This window comes from Panthera tigris, chromosome X (genome assembly GCF_018350195.1).
Source record: "Panthera tigris isolate Pti1 chromosome X, P.tigris_Pti1_mat1.1, whole genome shotgun sequence".
Lineage (NCBI taxonomy): Eukaryota > Metazoa > Chordata > Mammalia > Carnivora > Felidae > Panthera > Panthera tigris.
The window spans coordinates 90,087,858-90,102,839 of record NC_056677.1 but is presented as its reverse complement, the minus strand read 5'-3'; the positions used below and the strand labels follow the sequence as shown (position 1 = coordinate 90,102,839).

At 50.3% G+C, this 14,982-nt stretch overlaps 1 protein-coding gene across 1 annotated transcript; it reads right to left on the bottom strand.

The window, feature by feature from the left end:
• Window positions 1–270: 270 nt before the first annotated feature.
• On the bottom strand, window positions 271–5,180 carry RTL9 (retrotransposon Gag like 9). Its single transcript, XM_042974689.1, has 2 exons — window positions 1,107–5,180; window positions 271–573 (listed from the first exon to the last, which is right to left on the bottom strand). The coding sequence occupies exons 1-2, from the start codon at window positions 5,178–5,180 to the stop codon at window positions 457–459; spliced, it is 4,191 nt and encodes a 1,396-aa protein (XP_042830623.1). The 3' UTR covers window positions 271–456.
• Between the last annotated feature and the right edge of the window lie 9,802 nt (window positions 5,181–14,982).

The following is a 14,982-nucleotide window of genomic DNA, read 5'->3' as shown; positions in this document are numbered from 1 at the left end:
TATGAGTTGGGGCATATGAAAAGGGTGGTTTGGGAGTGGGCATCACTCTCCTTATAGGCTCCCTTGCCAGGTGAAATGGGACCAGGGCATCCTCACGTTTGCCTGATGACATGTGGCAAGACACTCTAGGTGTTTTTGAGGTAGGACAGTTTCTCCTGACTAGACTTCTCCCTGGACCAGGAACTAAGACTGGCCTCCACAGCGATAGGAGTTCAAAACCTCATACACCAAACACTCTTGAAGTCCACACTCTGATTGTCAGGGCAAGTCACAGGCATGTAGGGTAAAAGAGAAGGTCAAGTCAACCAACTGGGAGTTAGGTGGGATGTGCCTGGAGGGGGAGGCTGTAGGGGGAAGGCCACAAGGTTTATGATGTAATTGAATGGAATGGGTCCAGGAACCAGTCCTCAAGTTAGCAGCGGAGTCAGACATCACAGTAGAAGATTCCAGAAAGAATTACTTGTTGGTGGGGGCCTTGTGATGGCCTGTGCTCTGTCGGAGGTGGTCATGCAGACCCTCTTGAGGGTCTCCATGCTCTTTCAGGTAGTAACAGCGTTTAGGAACATGCTGGTGCTGGGAGTAAGAAAACAAACAAACAAACAGAAAAACCAGCAGAGGTAAGAGCCACACTCACTATGACGAGGGGGTTCTGCCTGGATAATGACAGTAACTTAGAAGTTCAAGAAACTTGGCTAATGTACCCTACGTGTATAATGTGTGACCGAGGACTAGGCTAGCCAAATTCCCTAGTAACCTGGGTCCATGACACATGTGCCTGGAGGTAGGACCCAGCCCTCCCCCCGCAAAGATGACCCCTCCCTTAGAATAATCGGACAGTTGGGACTCAGCTGGTTCCCTCATAATCAGAAGACCTAGACCTTTAGCCATCCCAGGTCCCCAAGAACTTGGGCAGGGCATTGCTTCAGAGTACTTAATACACCCAAAATAACTACATAGCCAGGCCACTGATGAAACGCCAGGTTGGGGAGTATGGTCTAGAAGCTCAATGCCTCCCCCTTGCCTCTTCCGTATTCTACTCAAAGGAGCAGGGTGTATTTCCCCAGCACTCCCCACCACTCCCCTTGAGTGTATATCCCCATCTTTACCTCCTCAGTCTGCTGATAAGAGTTCAGTTCATTCTCCATCGCCTCCTCATTATTCCGCTTACAGGCTGACAGCAGAACCTGGCTTGACCTGCCCGGGGAATCCTTCTCTTCAGCCAGCTGGCACTCAGTGTAGAGAGACCTGTCTATCAGCTCCTTTAGGCTGCCGGCCACCTTCAGGAAGATCCGGCCCATTTTGGTGGTAACAGCTTCCGAGAGCCCTTCCAGAAACCTGGTCCGCAGAATGGCATCAGACCAAGACAAATGTCGGGCCAGCAGCAGGAAGTCGGTGGCATATTGCCTGACTGACTTCTGGCCCTGCTTGGGGTGGCAAAGAACAGCACTGAGGATGTCTATCTCAGATAGGGAGTCATACAAGCCCTGTGATCTGCTCAGGAAAGATTTATTTTCATCTGAGAGGGGGTTTCCTACCTCCATCTGCAAGATGGACCACCTCTCTGCTGCCCCCAGATGAAGAGACACCAGAAACGCCATTTTTTCTGAGTCATTCAAAAAGCCCTTCATTTGCTTCTCCTCATCAATCTCCATCTCCTCCTCCACAGAGCTTGAACCCCGGGCTGCTTCCTGTTCCTCTAAGAGGTAACAGAGTGCTGGGGTCAGCATGCCAAAGGATGGGACTTCCTTTGGTGGTGGGTTCATTGTTTCAGCGGCTGGGGCAGCCATGTGTGGTGTGGACTTTGATCCAGAGGCTGTGACATTGCTGTGAGAGGCAGACGTTTCTCCAAAGTCTGTGGCTTTGATTTCCAGAGTGGACATCATTCCAGAGGGTGTGGTTGCCATTTGTGGTGTGGACATGGTTCCTGGGACTGGGGTCCTCGTTGGCGGCATGGACACCCCTCCAGAGGCCATGGCTGTCATTTGTGGCATGGCCATCCCTCCAGAGGCTGTGGCTCTCAGAAGTGGCATGGACATCATTCCAGAAGCTGAGGCTCTCACTGGCGGTGCATGCATCCCTCCGGAAGTTGTGTATGTTGTATGTGGCAAGGACATAGATCCAGAACTCGTGACTCTCGTTTGCAGCGTGAACACTGCCCCAGAGGCCATGCTTTTCATTAGCGGCACAGACATGTCTCCAGAAGCCATGGCTGACATCAATGGCATGGGCATTGTTCCAGAGGCTGTGGCTCTCATTAATGGCTTGGGCATCCCTCCAGAGGTCATGGCTGTCATTTGTGCGGTGGACATCTTTCCAGACACTGGACCTCTCGATAACTCTGTGGATATGGCTTCGGAGGCTGAAGGCCTCCATAGTGGTGTGGACGTCATTCCAGAGACTGGGGCTCTTGCCAGTGGCGGGGACATTACTCCAGAGGCTGGAGCTCGCATTGGTAGTGTGTACATCTCTCCTGAAGCTGTGGGCATCATTTGTGGTGTAGACGTTGCTCCAGAGGCTGGGCTTCTCATCAGTGGCACGGATACCCCTCCAGAGGCCGTGGCTGTCACATGAGGCATGGACATCGCTCCAGGAGCTGTGGATCTCATTAGTGGTGTGGGCTTTGCTCCAGACACTGGAGCCCTCATCTGTGGCATGGGCATCATTCCAGAGGCTGTAGCTGTCATGTGTGGAGTAGACATTGTCCCATAAGCTGGGACTCTCAGGGATGTGGCTATCTCTCCAGAAACTGGGGTTCTCATTAGTGGTGGGGACATCTGTCCAGAGGATGAAGCTCTTGTGAACAGTGCAGACATCTCTCCAGGGTCTGGGGCTCTCATTAGTGGTGTGGATATCACCCCAGAGGCCGGGGCTCTCATTTTTGGTGGGGACATCATTTCAGGGGCTGGGGTTTGCATCTCCAGTGGGGACATCCCTCCTGAGATCCTGGATCTCATGAAAGACATGGACATCCCTCCAGAGTCTTGGGTGCTCAGTGGCTGACTAGGCACCTTTCCAGAGGCTGTGGCTCTCATTAACGTTGTGGGCATTGCTCCGGGGTCTGGGGCTCCCATTAGAGGCATGGACACAGTTCCAGAAGCTGCAGCTGTCATTTGTGGTGTGGACATGTCTCCAGAGGCTGGGGCTCTCATTAGTGGTGTGGACATCCCTGCAGAGGCAGTGTCTGTCATCTGCCGCATGGACATAGCTCCAGAAGCTGTGTCTCTCATTAGCATTGTGGCTATCTCTCCAGAAGCTGTGGCTGTCATTTGCTGCATGAACATGGCTTCTGAGGCTTTGGATGTCATTAGTGGCTTGGACAATGCTCCCGAGGCCGTAGCTCTCATTTGCGGCAAGGACATCACTCCTGGGGCCCTGTCTCTCATTACCAGTGTGGACATTGCTCCAGAGGCTTTGGCTGTCATCAGTGGGGTGGACATTGCTCCAGAGGCTGAGGCTCTCAACTGTGGTACAGCTGTCACTCCTGAGGCTGTGGCTCTCCTTTGTGACATAGACATCGCTCCAGAGACAGGGGCTCTCAACTGCAGTGTAGACATTGACCCAGAGGCTGGGGATGACAGTTGTAGTGTGGTCATTGTTTCAGAGGCTTGGGCTGTAACTGGCTGTGTGGACATTGCTCCAAAGGCTGGGGCTCTCCTTAGTGGTGCAGACGTCATCGCAGAGGCCAGGGGTCTCATTCGCAGGGTGGACATTGTCCCAGAGGCTGTGGCTTTCATAAAGCCTGTAGACATTGCTCCAGAAGTTCTGGTCATCGTTAACTGTGAGGACATTACTCTAGAGGCTGTGGTTGACATTTTCTCAGTGGACATTGCTCCAGAAGTTGTGACCGTCATCAGTGGGGTGGACAATGTTCCAGAGTCTGGAACGGTCTTTAGCAATGTAGCCATATTGCCAGAGGCCAGAGGTCTCATTTGCGGTATGGACATGGCTCCAGGGTCAGGGGCTCTCACTGGCGCTGTGGACAACCCCCCAGAGGCTGTTGTTCTCATTGGTGGAGTAGACATGGTTTGAGAGTCTAGATTCTGTGTGAACTGTGGGGACATCAGTCCCGAGTCTTGGGCTGACATCAGCTGGGTGGGAATCACTCCAGAGGTTAGGGCTGTCATTAGCAGTGGGGACACTGCTTCAGCATCCAGAGCTGGCTTTGGCAACGTGGACACTTCTCCGGTATCTGGAGCTGATAGGAGTGGTGTGGACATTGCTCCAGAACCTGGAGCCGACACTAGCAGTGAAGACACGACTCCGGAATCTGAGCCTGACATTAGCTGGGTGGACACTTCCCCAGAGTCTTGGGTGCTCATTGGCTGGGTTGACATTGTTTCAGAAGCGAGGGCTGACATTATCAGTGAAGATATCGCTTCGGAGTCTGTGCCTGACATTAGCAGTGAAGATATCTCTCCAGAGGCCAGAGCAGTCATTAGAACTTGAGACATCGCTTCAGTGTCTTCATCTGTAATTTGCAGAGGTGACATTGCTTCAGAGCCTGGAGCTGACATTGGCTGTGTGGACGTCACTCCAGGGTTTATGTCGGGCATTAGGAGTGGGGATATCTCTCCAGGATCTGGGGCCAGCATCAACGGTGTGGGTGTCGCTTCAGAGGATGAAGTGCTCACTATAGGTGTAGACATTGCTCCAGAGGACGAAGCTGGCATTGCCAATGGTGATATCTCTGCAGAATGTGGTGCTGCCATTAGTGCTGCAGACATTGTTCCAAAGTCAGGAATTGTCATCAACCCCGGGGATATTAATCCATAGTCTGCAGTGGACAGCAATGGGGACAGTGTTCCAGAATCTGAGGCTGGCATCAGCAATGGGGACAGTGCTTCTGAATCTGGAGCTGCCATTAGCAGTGGGGACAGTGCCCCAGAGTCGGAGCCTGGCATTAGTGACGGCGACAGTGCTCCAGAGTCTGGTGCTTCCGTTACAGGTGCAGACGTGGTGTCAAAGGCTGGGGATGTCATCAGCTGTGCAGACATCCCTTCAGGGTCGGACGCTGAAGTGGAGACTATAGGCTGTACGTGAGAATGTAAAACTTGGACCTCTGCTCTGGTCTCCATTACTGGTCCAGCGAAGGTCATCCCGCTGTTTTGGGGGTCACCACTTTCCTCCCTCAGCGTATTGTCGAATCGGAGGGAGCGGAAAGGTATTGACATATCTGCCATGGCCCCCAAATGGTGCGGAGAGTGCCCCTAAAGTGATGATATCGAGGAGTCTTGCTGAAGCCCAAATGGCAAGGAAATCTGTAAACAGGAAACAAGTCGAGTAGTCAAAAGCCAAGAACAAAAAGATCGGGGAGCAGACAAATGATTGACTCATGATGGAGACCTTTCTCATGTGTTGCCAGCTCCGTGGCACCAGAGATGGGCCCTATCAGGTTAAGGGAGCGGTGCAACCGTGAGCACATCTGAAGTTGGGAAGATCCCTTCCCACCCGTATTCTTTTTTTAAAAAAAATTTTTTTTTTTTTAATGTGCATCCAAATTAGTCAGCATATCGTGCAACAATGATTTCAGGAGTAGATTCCTTAGTGCCCCTTGCCCATTTAGCCCTTCCCCCCTCCCACACCCCCTCCCCCCTATTCTTTTCAAACCAATCCACTGAGTCACAGAGCACAGCCTTTCCCATTTATACATGCTCTAAATGCCAGCTAGCTCAGCGGCTGGGGCGGGGGGGGGGGGGGGGGGGGGGGGGGCAGCCCTGGCTCAGACGAAGCGGCAGCACCACCTTCTGGGAACTTGTGAGAAGTGCAGGCGCCTGGGCTCCGTTGTCTCCCAGCAGCGCACTCACAAGGCAGCCAGGGCACCGGCGGACCGGGATGAGAGAGCCCTTTGCCCCAGGATAGTCATCAGTTCCCCGGGGCCTACTGAGTCCCGCCAGGGGGTTAGTCCCTATTCGACTACTCTGATGGCCCTGAAGGTCTTTCGCAGGAAAAGAAAGGCATCGCTCTCAGCCGTGACCGGGAGCAGCATTCCATGAACTGAAAATCCTGTTGCTGACTCGGTGCGCTCCAGGCACCACCGTGAGGCAACTGTACGCAACTTGAAGCTGTCGGTCATGTACAGAGATTTGCAAGCATTCTCCCGTTTGAATCTCACACCTGTGTGATAGCATTATGATTCCCATTTTACCAGCTTTCTCGGGTCGGCCCGGGTTGGGGCTAAAACAGGGTCACCGCGATAGTAAAATCTGCATGTTTGTGACTACCACCCCACTCCCCGGGATCGCCTAACCTTTGGCATCCCTAACGCCGCATTCGGTTGTCATTCTGACACCACTCGAATGCCAGTCGATATAGCACGTACAAATGTCAGGTTTCTCTGATGACGCGCCGGTGGGCAATCCCAGAGCATCACCCTCTCCGACCCTCCCCCAGGAAGCAGCCCCAGAGGGGCTTCTGGGCACACAGCTAGGAAACCGACGCGCACATTACACAATGTTGACGCATCCCCACAGCCCGCCCATGCCAAAAACGGAACACTTGCTTATTTGGGACAATGTCACAAAAGTCACCAATCTCGTGGCATCGTGCGTCCATACGAACAACAAAAATGCTAGCAACGACAACGAACACCGACCCCAAAAACCCCAACAGCGAACGTTTCCCCAGCATGTGCTGAATGGCAACACTCCACTAGGCACTTCACGTGGGTCATCGCATTTGGTCCCCACCACAACACTAAGAGATTCTGGGACTCCATTTCCATCTTACAAATGAGAAAACCAAGGCCCAGAGAAGCTTAATAATTTGCCTGCCATCACACAGATAGCCGGGGGTCTGTTCAACGCCAGAGCCCCCTACCGTGCCCTAATATGCTCTCTCACTGTGCTCTAAATGATCCACCTTCTCTGTCCCCTCTCTCTGTCTCAGTCACGTTACCAACACCCCCCCTCCCATCCCTAGCCTAGACAACACCGAGATGGGGCACAGCAGAAGAAATACTGGCCTCCCGCCGGCGCCCTGATAACTCTGATAATTGGTGCAACGGGAAAGATGAGTCAAGAGAGCATTCGGAGATGTCCACTTTCCATCCTCCGAGGAAAAAAAAAAAAAAAACCACAAAAAAAATCCCTGAACGTGCTAGTTTCCCAGTGCTACAGTTTCACCAGGCAAAACCCGGAAAGATCTTACCTTGCCAGTTAGGGAGAAGAGAGGGAGTATGTCCTTGGCGCCCCTAGCTCTTTTAGTCTGGCCAATCTACTTATGCCCCATGCCCAGCCACTTCATTAAAGTAAGACTCAGTAGCAGCAGCTGTTCTCTGCAATCTCCCTTAGCTATCCCCTGCCACGCCCCCCTCCTGCCCGCCCGCCAGCCAGCCCGCCCCACCGCTCCTGACTTGCTAGTGCTTGCTCCGTCTCTCTGGTCCCAGATTCCTGCCTCTATATAGGCTCTGACATTTGCCTCTGGCCGCCTTTCATTTGACAGCCCTCCAGAAGCTCCGCTTTAGCACTGGGCCTATGCAACTCCACCCCTCTCCCCCCCCACCCCGTCTCACCCCCAATAGTAGCACCAGCCCACTAATGCCCGCCTCTGGCTGCCCCAGAGAAAAGAGGAGATTCACACACAAAGAGGTGACACTGAAATGAGACATATCCCCTGTGGCCGAGCAGACGCGGGAGTCCCGGGAGCCAGGCAATGTAGCGGGCAGGGGTGAGAGGTAAGGGGAGCCGGGGCCGCAGGCTGAGGGGACCGGTCAGAAGAGTTGCAAGTGTTTCAGGTGCAGCAAAACCAGGCTTTGGGAGGATGGACTGTGGGAGCTATGAATAGAGGCCTGCAACGGTAATAATAAAAAAGCCGATTTGCTAGGGTCAGATACACGGAGGGAAATCTGGCCACCAGGGTCCCTGCCACAGGGCTAGAATTTGACAGTGAGGCTCTAGGGTGTTCCGACAGCTGGCAAGAAAAGACAGCATGCCGGTCTTGAGTATGCCAGGTGAGGGTTCGCTCACAGAAGCGGGGCTCCAGCCTGCTTTCCAGAACTGGGCAGAAGGTCAGAGACCCTGCAGAAAGGCTTAGCAGAGCCCTCTAACTTTCTGAATCAGTATCCCTTTTGCCAGCAGACTAGGGACAGAATGGGTCCCCAAGCCCTGGATAAGACAAAGCCTTCAGGTGAAGTTCAAGTGGCCCAGATATAGGGACTCAGAGGCTGAGGGACGGGGGAGAGGAGACGTTCAGGTCATCTACAAACCTTCCCATGCTCCTCATTAGGAAGCAACATTACCTGCACACTCAGGATAAGCACTTGCGTCATATCCTCTGGGCCTGCAAGGTGGGCGCTGATGCCATTCACATTTTATAAATGAATAAAGAGGCTGAGAGAAGTGGTGACCGAGTCACAGAGCTAATAAATGGCAAAGCTCAGATTAGATCCTAGGTCACTCTGGTCCCCAAATCATTTCCTGTCTTTGGAATCAGATAAGGGGCTAGAGATGTTCCAAGTGCTCGCCTTCCTCCTTCCACCCCCGCCCGTGGCTGAGTCACCGTAATAATAATAGTGACAGTAAAAACAATAATAATAATACCAACTGACTTTGTTTGAGTTCTCCCCATATGCCAAGCACTGTGCTGAGGGCTTTGCGAGCATTCCCTCCTTTGATGCCCACGGCTACCCTGTGAGCTACTTTACGCTTTACAATTGAGAAAACTGAGCTTTGGTCTGAGGTCTGACTCTGACTGTGTTTCTCTCCAGAGCTCTGCCCCACCCCCTAAGCTAAAAGATGCTGGCAGGAAATCCAACAGCAATGAGAACAACAACAACAACAACAGCTATTATTATTATACCTGTGTCAAGCACCCCATGTACATGATCTCATTGGGAACTCACAACAACCCTATGAGGTAGGTATGATTATCGCCTTCATTTCCAGGTGAGGAACCAGAGGCACAGAGAGGTTAACTAGCTTTCCCACGGTCACACAGCTAGGAAGCACTGTTGTTTATGACAGTAACAATTTGGAAATGACCCCAAGTGCCAGCGTTAGAACACAATTCATCCAATGATTAAACAAATCATGGTGGGTCTGTAGCATCCATGGAAAATGACGATCTGACTTTTTCCAAAGAACTACATACATTTTGGCATAGAAACAAATACAGTCTGCAAGGACGTAGACCAAAATGTTACCAGTGACCATACCGGAGTGGTGGGATTAAAGGGGATTTTTGCTTTTCTTTTTCTCAGCTGTATTTCCTCATTTGTCTGTAATGGACCCATACAACTTGTGTTTGGGGCGGGGAGAGGGAAAGTTTTTGTTTGTTTTTTTTTTTTTTTTCCAAAAAGGTGTGTTCCCCTGGGGTTTTATGTCAAGCCCTCTCTCTTGCTCTCCCTGCATACCCTCTCAGGGGATCCCCAACATCTCCCCGACCCAAGCAACCTTTCTCTCCAAACATACTTAATGCTTGCTCTACTCGGCTCCTCGGTCAGCAGTGACCTCTGACAAATGTCTCCAATGGCTTGCGTTTAGTTTGTATTTTGTTCTGTTCTGCATTGTTTTTGCAAAAACAAGTCCTCGTTTTTCTAACTCGCATCTGCGCTTCATAATGACACAAATAATCTAGGAATATATTCTTAGGGTCAAAACCTGAAATCCTACAGGCCGATAACGCTAGTCCTGAGCCTACCCCACCCCCCATCCCTCAAGTCCCGTTCCTCAGTCTGTTCACAGTTGGGTGTGTCTCCTTCCAAACTTTTTCTAGCTGCAATGGCATTCAGAGTTCATATCATGCAATTGCTTGCAAAACCCAGTGTGTGCAAAGAGCTCCAGTTGGAAAACCATTCTGGCATTGGTCACTCCAGGATCCCAAGTTCTGGTCTATTGTGAGCATTCATCATCAGGCTACTTCTAAGGAGGCTGGAGAGAGAGACACGGTTGCATGCTCGGTCCGTTCAGGGCACAGCGTTCCATTTTATTAATGCCAGTGTCTCTACAAACACAGAGAGGGGAGGCCTTCTAAGGAAAAGCCCAGAAGTTGCTGCCTAGCATCTCTCGGGTCTCTCACGTCCTGCCCAGTCTGCACTGATCAATACGGCTAGGATGTGTCATGCTCCTGCCGCCTCACAAAAGGTAATTGAGTTTGGGGGATTGCATGGCTAGCTGCTCGGGGAAATAAGAATAAACAAGAGACGGTTCAATATGTCAACAAATAGCTTTCCAGCTCTTGCAAATAAACCTTTCCCCAGGTTCTCGACAATATCCTCTCCCCCAGCCCTAGCAAACAGGCGCCCGCGTAACTGAAAATAGACAACCTCGGGATAAAGGAATACCTGGTCTACGTTAGGGTCCTCTGCCTCCCCTGGTCAACGACGGAGGGAGAAACCCTCCTCACCTCCGTGCTCCCCAGCAGCCCTGACACTTAAAATGCCCACCCGGCTCTTTATAAATTGAGGGGGCAAGTGGAAATAGCCAAACATTTACTGAATGCTCCCTCTGCCAGGCAACGTGTTAAGCCCTTTACATACATTACATTATTTATTGCACAATAAACCAATGAAGTGGGGCTTTTTTCTATCCCCGTTTTACAAATCAGCTAAAGAACCGAAGTAGAGAGAAAATAAAATCAAGTAACTTACCTTGGCTCTCCCAGCCGAGACAGTGAGGCTGCGCTTGTCAGTCAGTCGGTCTGTCTGACTCAGCTGGTGCTCTAAACTCACAGGAGAGTCACAACACTGTCTTCAAGTCTGTGAAGGGCTGTCATATGGAAGAGAGGGTAGGTGTGTTCCGGGGAGCTCCAAAGAGAAGGATTTGACTGTTAGTTGGGAATTACGCTTTCATTGGATGTGCTGCAAATTCCCCAAACAACATGTAGAAGCATGTCCAACTCTATAGGGAAAAGAACATTATAAGAAGAGCAAACAGAACGGCCTCGCTGTAGGTGCCGTCCTGAAGGATCTGTGGGATCGGAGAGAACAGGAGGGATACCAGAGGACTGCAAATGGGCAGCGTCCCAATTTTCTTAAATAAGGAAACTACACACCAGTATACTGTAAACTCCCGGGCTGTACGCTTGATGTCAATGCTCCAAGAGATTCTGCTGCAGATTATGAAGCAGGTAATTTATAAGCACTTAGGACATAAGTGGCCATAGGAGGTACCCAGAAGTATTGGCAGAAATGTACAAATGAGACCAGGCTCCCACACTCACAGCTCCCGCAAAGCAAAGAACTGGGGGATCTGACAGCAGGTTGCCAGATTTTTATTTTTCCAAGTAAAGACATTAAGGAACAGACCCAAATGACCCCAAATGATCTGATCATTTCCTCAGAAAAGAAACAGCTTTCTTTAAACGCCAGAAGAGAGGGGCACCTGGGTGGCTCAGTTGGTTGAGCGTCCGACTTCGGCTCAGGTTATGACCTCACGGTCCGTGAGTTCGAGCCCCGTGTCGGGCTCTGTGCTGACAGCTCGGAGCCTGGAGCCTGCTTCAGATTCTGTGTCCCCCTCTCTCTGTGCCCCTCCCCACTCATCCTCTGTCTCCCTCTGTCTCAGAAATAAATAAACATTAAAAAAATTTTTTAAACAATAAGTAAACGCCAGAAGAGAAAGGAAATAATCTCAGAATGAAGGACAGTCCTTTAAGTAAAATAGATTTCACTTTACAAAACACTGGCTTTTCATTGCACGGGCTTTCTTCATTGCACTGAGGGCTGCTGCGATTTTCCTGGAGGGTGGGCACCTGTCCAAGGACCTGCTTTAGGGAATCACTCAGAGCTAACATATCAACACAGATAGGATCAGATACATATAAGATAGGAAGTCTTTCTGGCCAGAAGAGGGAAGAACAGAGCTTGACCTGAGCCTAAGTGAGGGCATTAACATCAGATTAAAAAAAAAAAAAAAAGTGTCCGCAGAAATGAACGTGAGAGAAATAAAAGTCGCCAAGCGCAGATTCAAGCCCCACTAAGGCGGACTTAGCCAACACATTTGACCTATGCCACCCCTTGGACAACACAGCCCTCTTGTCCGATACGTGCCTGATGCCATTAAGCATTTGGACCACAAACCAGTTTCCGACTTAAGGCTCTCCAAGCAACTTCCAGACTGTAACTTGTCTTCCCAGGCAGCGTTCCTAAAGGCAGATCGATTCAAAGCTGGCTTAGCACCATTGCCAGAGTGGGGCTCTTTTTCCACAGCGACCTAGAAGGAAGCTGCTAGCCTTGTTCCTATCCTGTTCAACGTTTTTATCAATGGCGTAAATAAGGGCATGGATGGAATTCTTACACAATTATCGTAGGGCTGAGGAGAACCTCCGCTATCAGCCTAAGAAGCAGGTTTACATTTTAAATCCCATGGTTGGTAATCTCTCTCTCCGTATTTGGTCATTTTCTCTCTTCTTCTTTGTTGCCAGTGCACTAAGTTCCTGCAATTTTGGGCTCCTTGTGGAAAATGCTTAGTGGACTCATGACTGCTGTGAGCTCTGCACCCTGAAGAGCAGAACAGGGCCTTCTACGCAAACTGCCGAGCACCCAACTCAATCCTGTCGCTTTCCCTCAGATAAATGGGGTCAGTGTATACTTTCTGGATCAGCAAAGAGGACACACTGATGTGCTTTTATTTGCAAAATTGGCCCCCAATCCAAAGAGCTTAAATTGGAATCTGACCACATCAGTTGCCCTTGACCCTATTTCTGAAGGTGAAGGCAATGCCATACTTACCCAAACTGCATTTCTCTTAATGTGCTTGGGGAACCTCTGTGTCAGCCGTGCCCTAAGATGACTGTTAAAATACAGATGCAGGGACACCTGGATGGCTCAGTCAGTTACACATCCGACTTCGGCTCAGGTCACAATCTCCCGGTTTGCGGGTTTGAGCCCCGTGTAAGGCTCTGTGCTGACAGCTCTGAGCCTGGAGGCTGCTTCAGATTCTGTGTCTCCCTCTCCCTTTGCCCCTACCCTTCTCACTCTCTGCCTCTCTCTCTCAAAAATCAACATTAAAAAATAATCACAAAATAAATAAAATGCAGGGGTGCAGGGGGGCTCAGTCGATTAAGCATCCGACTTCAGCTCAGGTCATGATCTCATGGTTTGTGGGTTCAAGCCCCGTGTCCCGCTCTGTGCTGACAGCTCGGAGCCTGGAGCCTGCTTTGGATTCTGTGTCTCCCTCTCTCTCCACCATGCCCCTGATCATACTCTGTCTCTGTCTCTGTCTCTCTCTCTCTCTCTCTCAAATATAAATAAAACATTAAAACATTTTTTTAATTAAGTGCAGATGCAGATTTGGGGGGAGGTGTTTGTAGGGGTATGCACACTTTCAAAGAGTCAGAGTTGGTATGTCTGGGGTGAAGCCCAGGAATTGGCATTTCGACCCAAGCGATTCTGATGCACTCTAGAGTTTACGAATCACCAGCCAAGGTGGTTGTACACCCTGATTTTTTACATCCTACAAGCCTGAGCTTCAACTGCAGCACTTTCAGCTACTGTGCCTCAGTTTCCCTGTCTGTCAAACAGGGATCGTAACAGTACCTACCTCACAGGCTCTTTGAATGTTTTAAACCACAAGAATAAAAAAAACATGTGTAACGTGTCTGGCACCTAGGTGAATGTCAGTAACCTCTTTTGGTTCTGGTTATTCATGGGCCCTGCTGCCTGCCTTCTCTGTGTTCGGCTTCTGCTGCAGTTGCCAACTGTTCCCTCTTTCTACGGCCGGTATTCAAACTCCCCAAGCGGGAGTCTCTCATTCGTCCAAACCCAGTCACCACTGTGCTTTTTGGGCAAAGTTCTCATTCTGGGGGCCCTCATAGGCTGCCTGCTGGCCTATAGAGTGGCAGCTCCTGGATCAGATGCCCTCTCCTGGCTCAATCGGCCATTGCCAGGGGGAAAGCCGGGTCACGTGGTGCCAGACATAACCACCTATTCATAAGAAACTGCTACTTCCCTCAGCTAGGGTCTGTGGATGGAAACTCCTTAGAAGGGGCCCGTGGGTGTGGCAGGAATTCTGAGGCTTAGCCCGTCCAGTACACCTAGGCTTCTCATTTATCCAGCCTGCCAAAGGAATGAAGCGTTCAAGTTCACTGAAGTCTCTATTTAATTCTGACTTTTCATCTCCATCAGGCCAGGAACACCGGCTTTCAAAAAACCAGGCCACAGTCAAGGTGGAAAAAAAAACAACCACCACCAACGACAACAACAAACACCTTAACCCTAAAAATGAGACCGTCTGTCTCCAGAAGACACCTTAAAGTTTTCAAAGCACTTTCGTATCTATTTCCTCATTGTAGAGCTTTGCAAACTGGCCGTCGCGGGCTGGATCCAGACGGCAGACAGATTTTATTTGACCCATACAATGTTTTTTAACAGTTTTTAATTAGTTGCCCATATGAGGAAGTCAGGAGATTTCGTATAAAAAGCTGGATTTCTGGCTGCTTTGGGAAAAAACAGAAAGACTCAGATCCTCGTTTTGACATGGCAACAGTAAGCTCCAGCTAAATAAGTACATGAGGCATCGCTCACCAGTTTGCTTCAGTTCCCACCCAGCCACCTTTACTTTTCCACACTGACTTGCGTGGCCCCTGTAGGTATGTGAATCCTCACTGGAACCCCATGGAACAGGTACAGAAGGTGGTTAAGAGCGCAGATTCTGAAACTGAATTGTCTGGATTGGAATCCCAGCCCTACCTCTTCCTGGCCTGGGGACCCTGGGCGAGTGATGTGACCTCTCCAAGCCTCATTTTCCTCATCCGTAAAATAGGGATGATGATAATAATGGCTGTCTTGTAGGGTTATGAGTTTATGCCTATAAACTCCTTAGAATAATACCCGGCACATGGCGAGCACTAAATATCTGTTACTTTCGTTGTCCGCAGTCCCTCACCTGCCTTTCTAACAACCAAAAGATTCTGAAAACTGAAATTATGTGGCAAGTTTATGTGGTGGCAAAATTGGGCCTGGCAGGCTGAATGAACTGGCAGGCTATTCATTTATCCCGGTTATCCATATTAACGTATGTGGGCACAGGATACTGGCCCAGATCTTAC

Bases quoted from the DNA above. Each gene is read 5' to 3' on its own strand.
- RTL9 (XM_042974689.1), bottom strand. From the start codon at position 5,180: ATGGCAGATATGTCAATACCTTTCCGCTCCCTCCGATTCGACAATACG. The intron at 574-1,106 runs GTAAAGATGGGG...TCTTACTCCCAG, and splicing joins CTTATCAGCAGACTGAGGAG to CACCAGCATGTTCCTAAACG.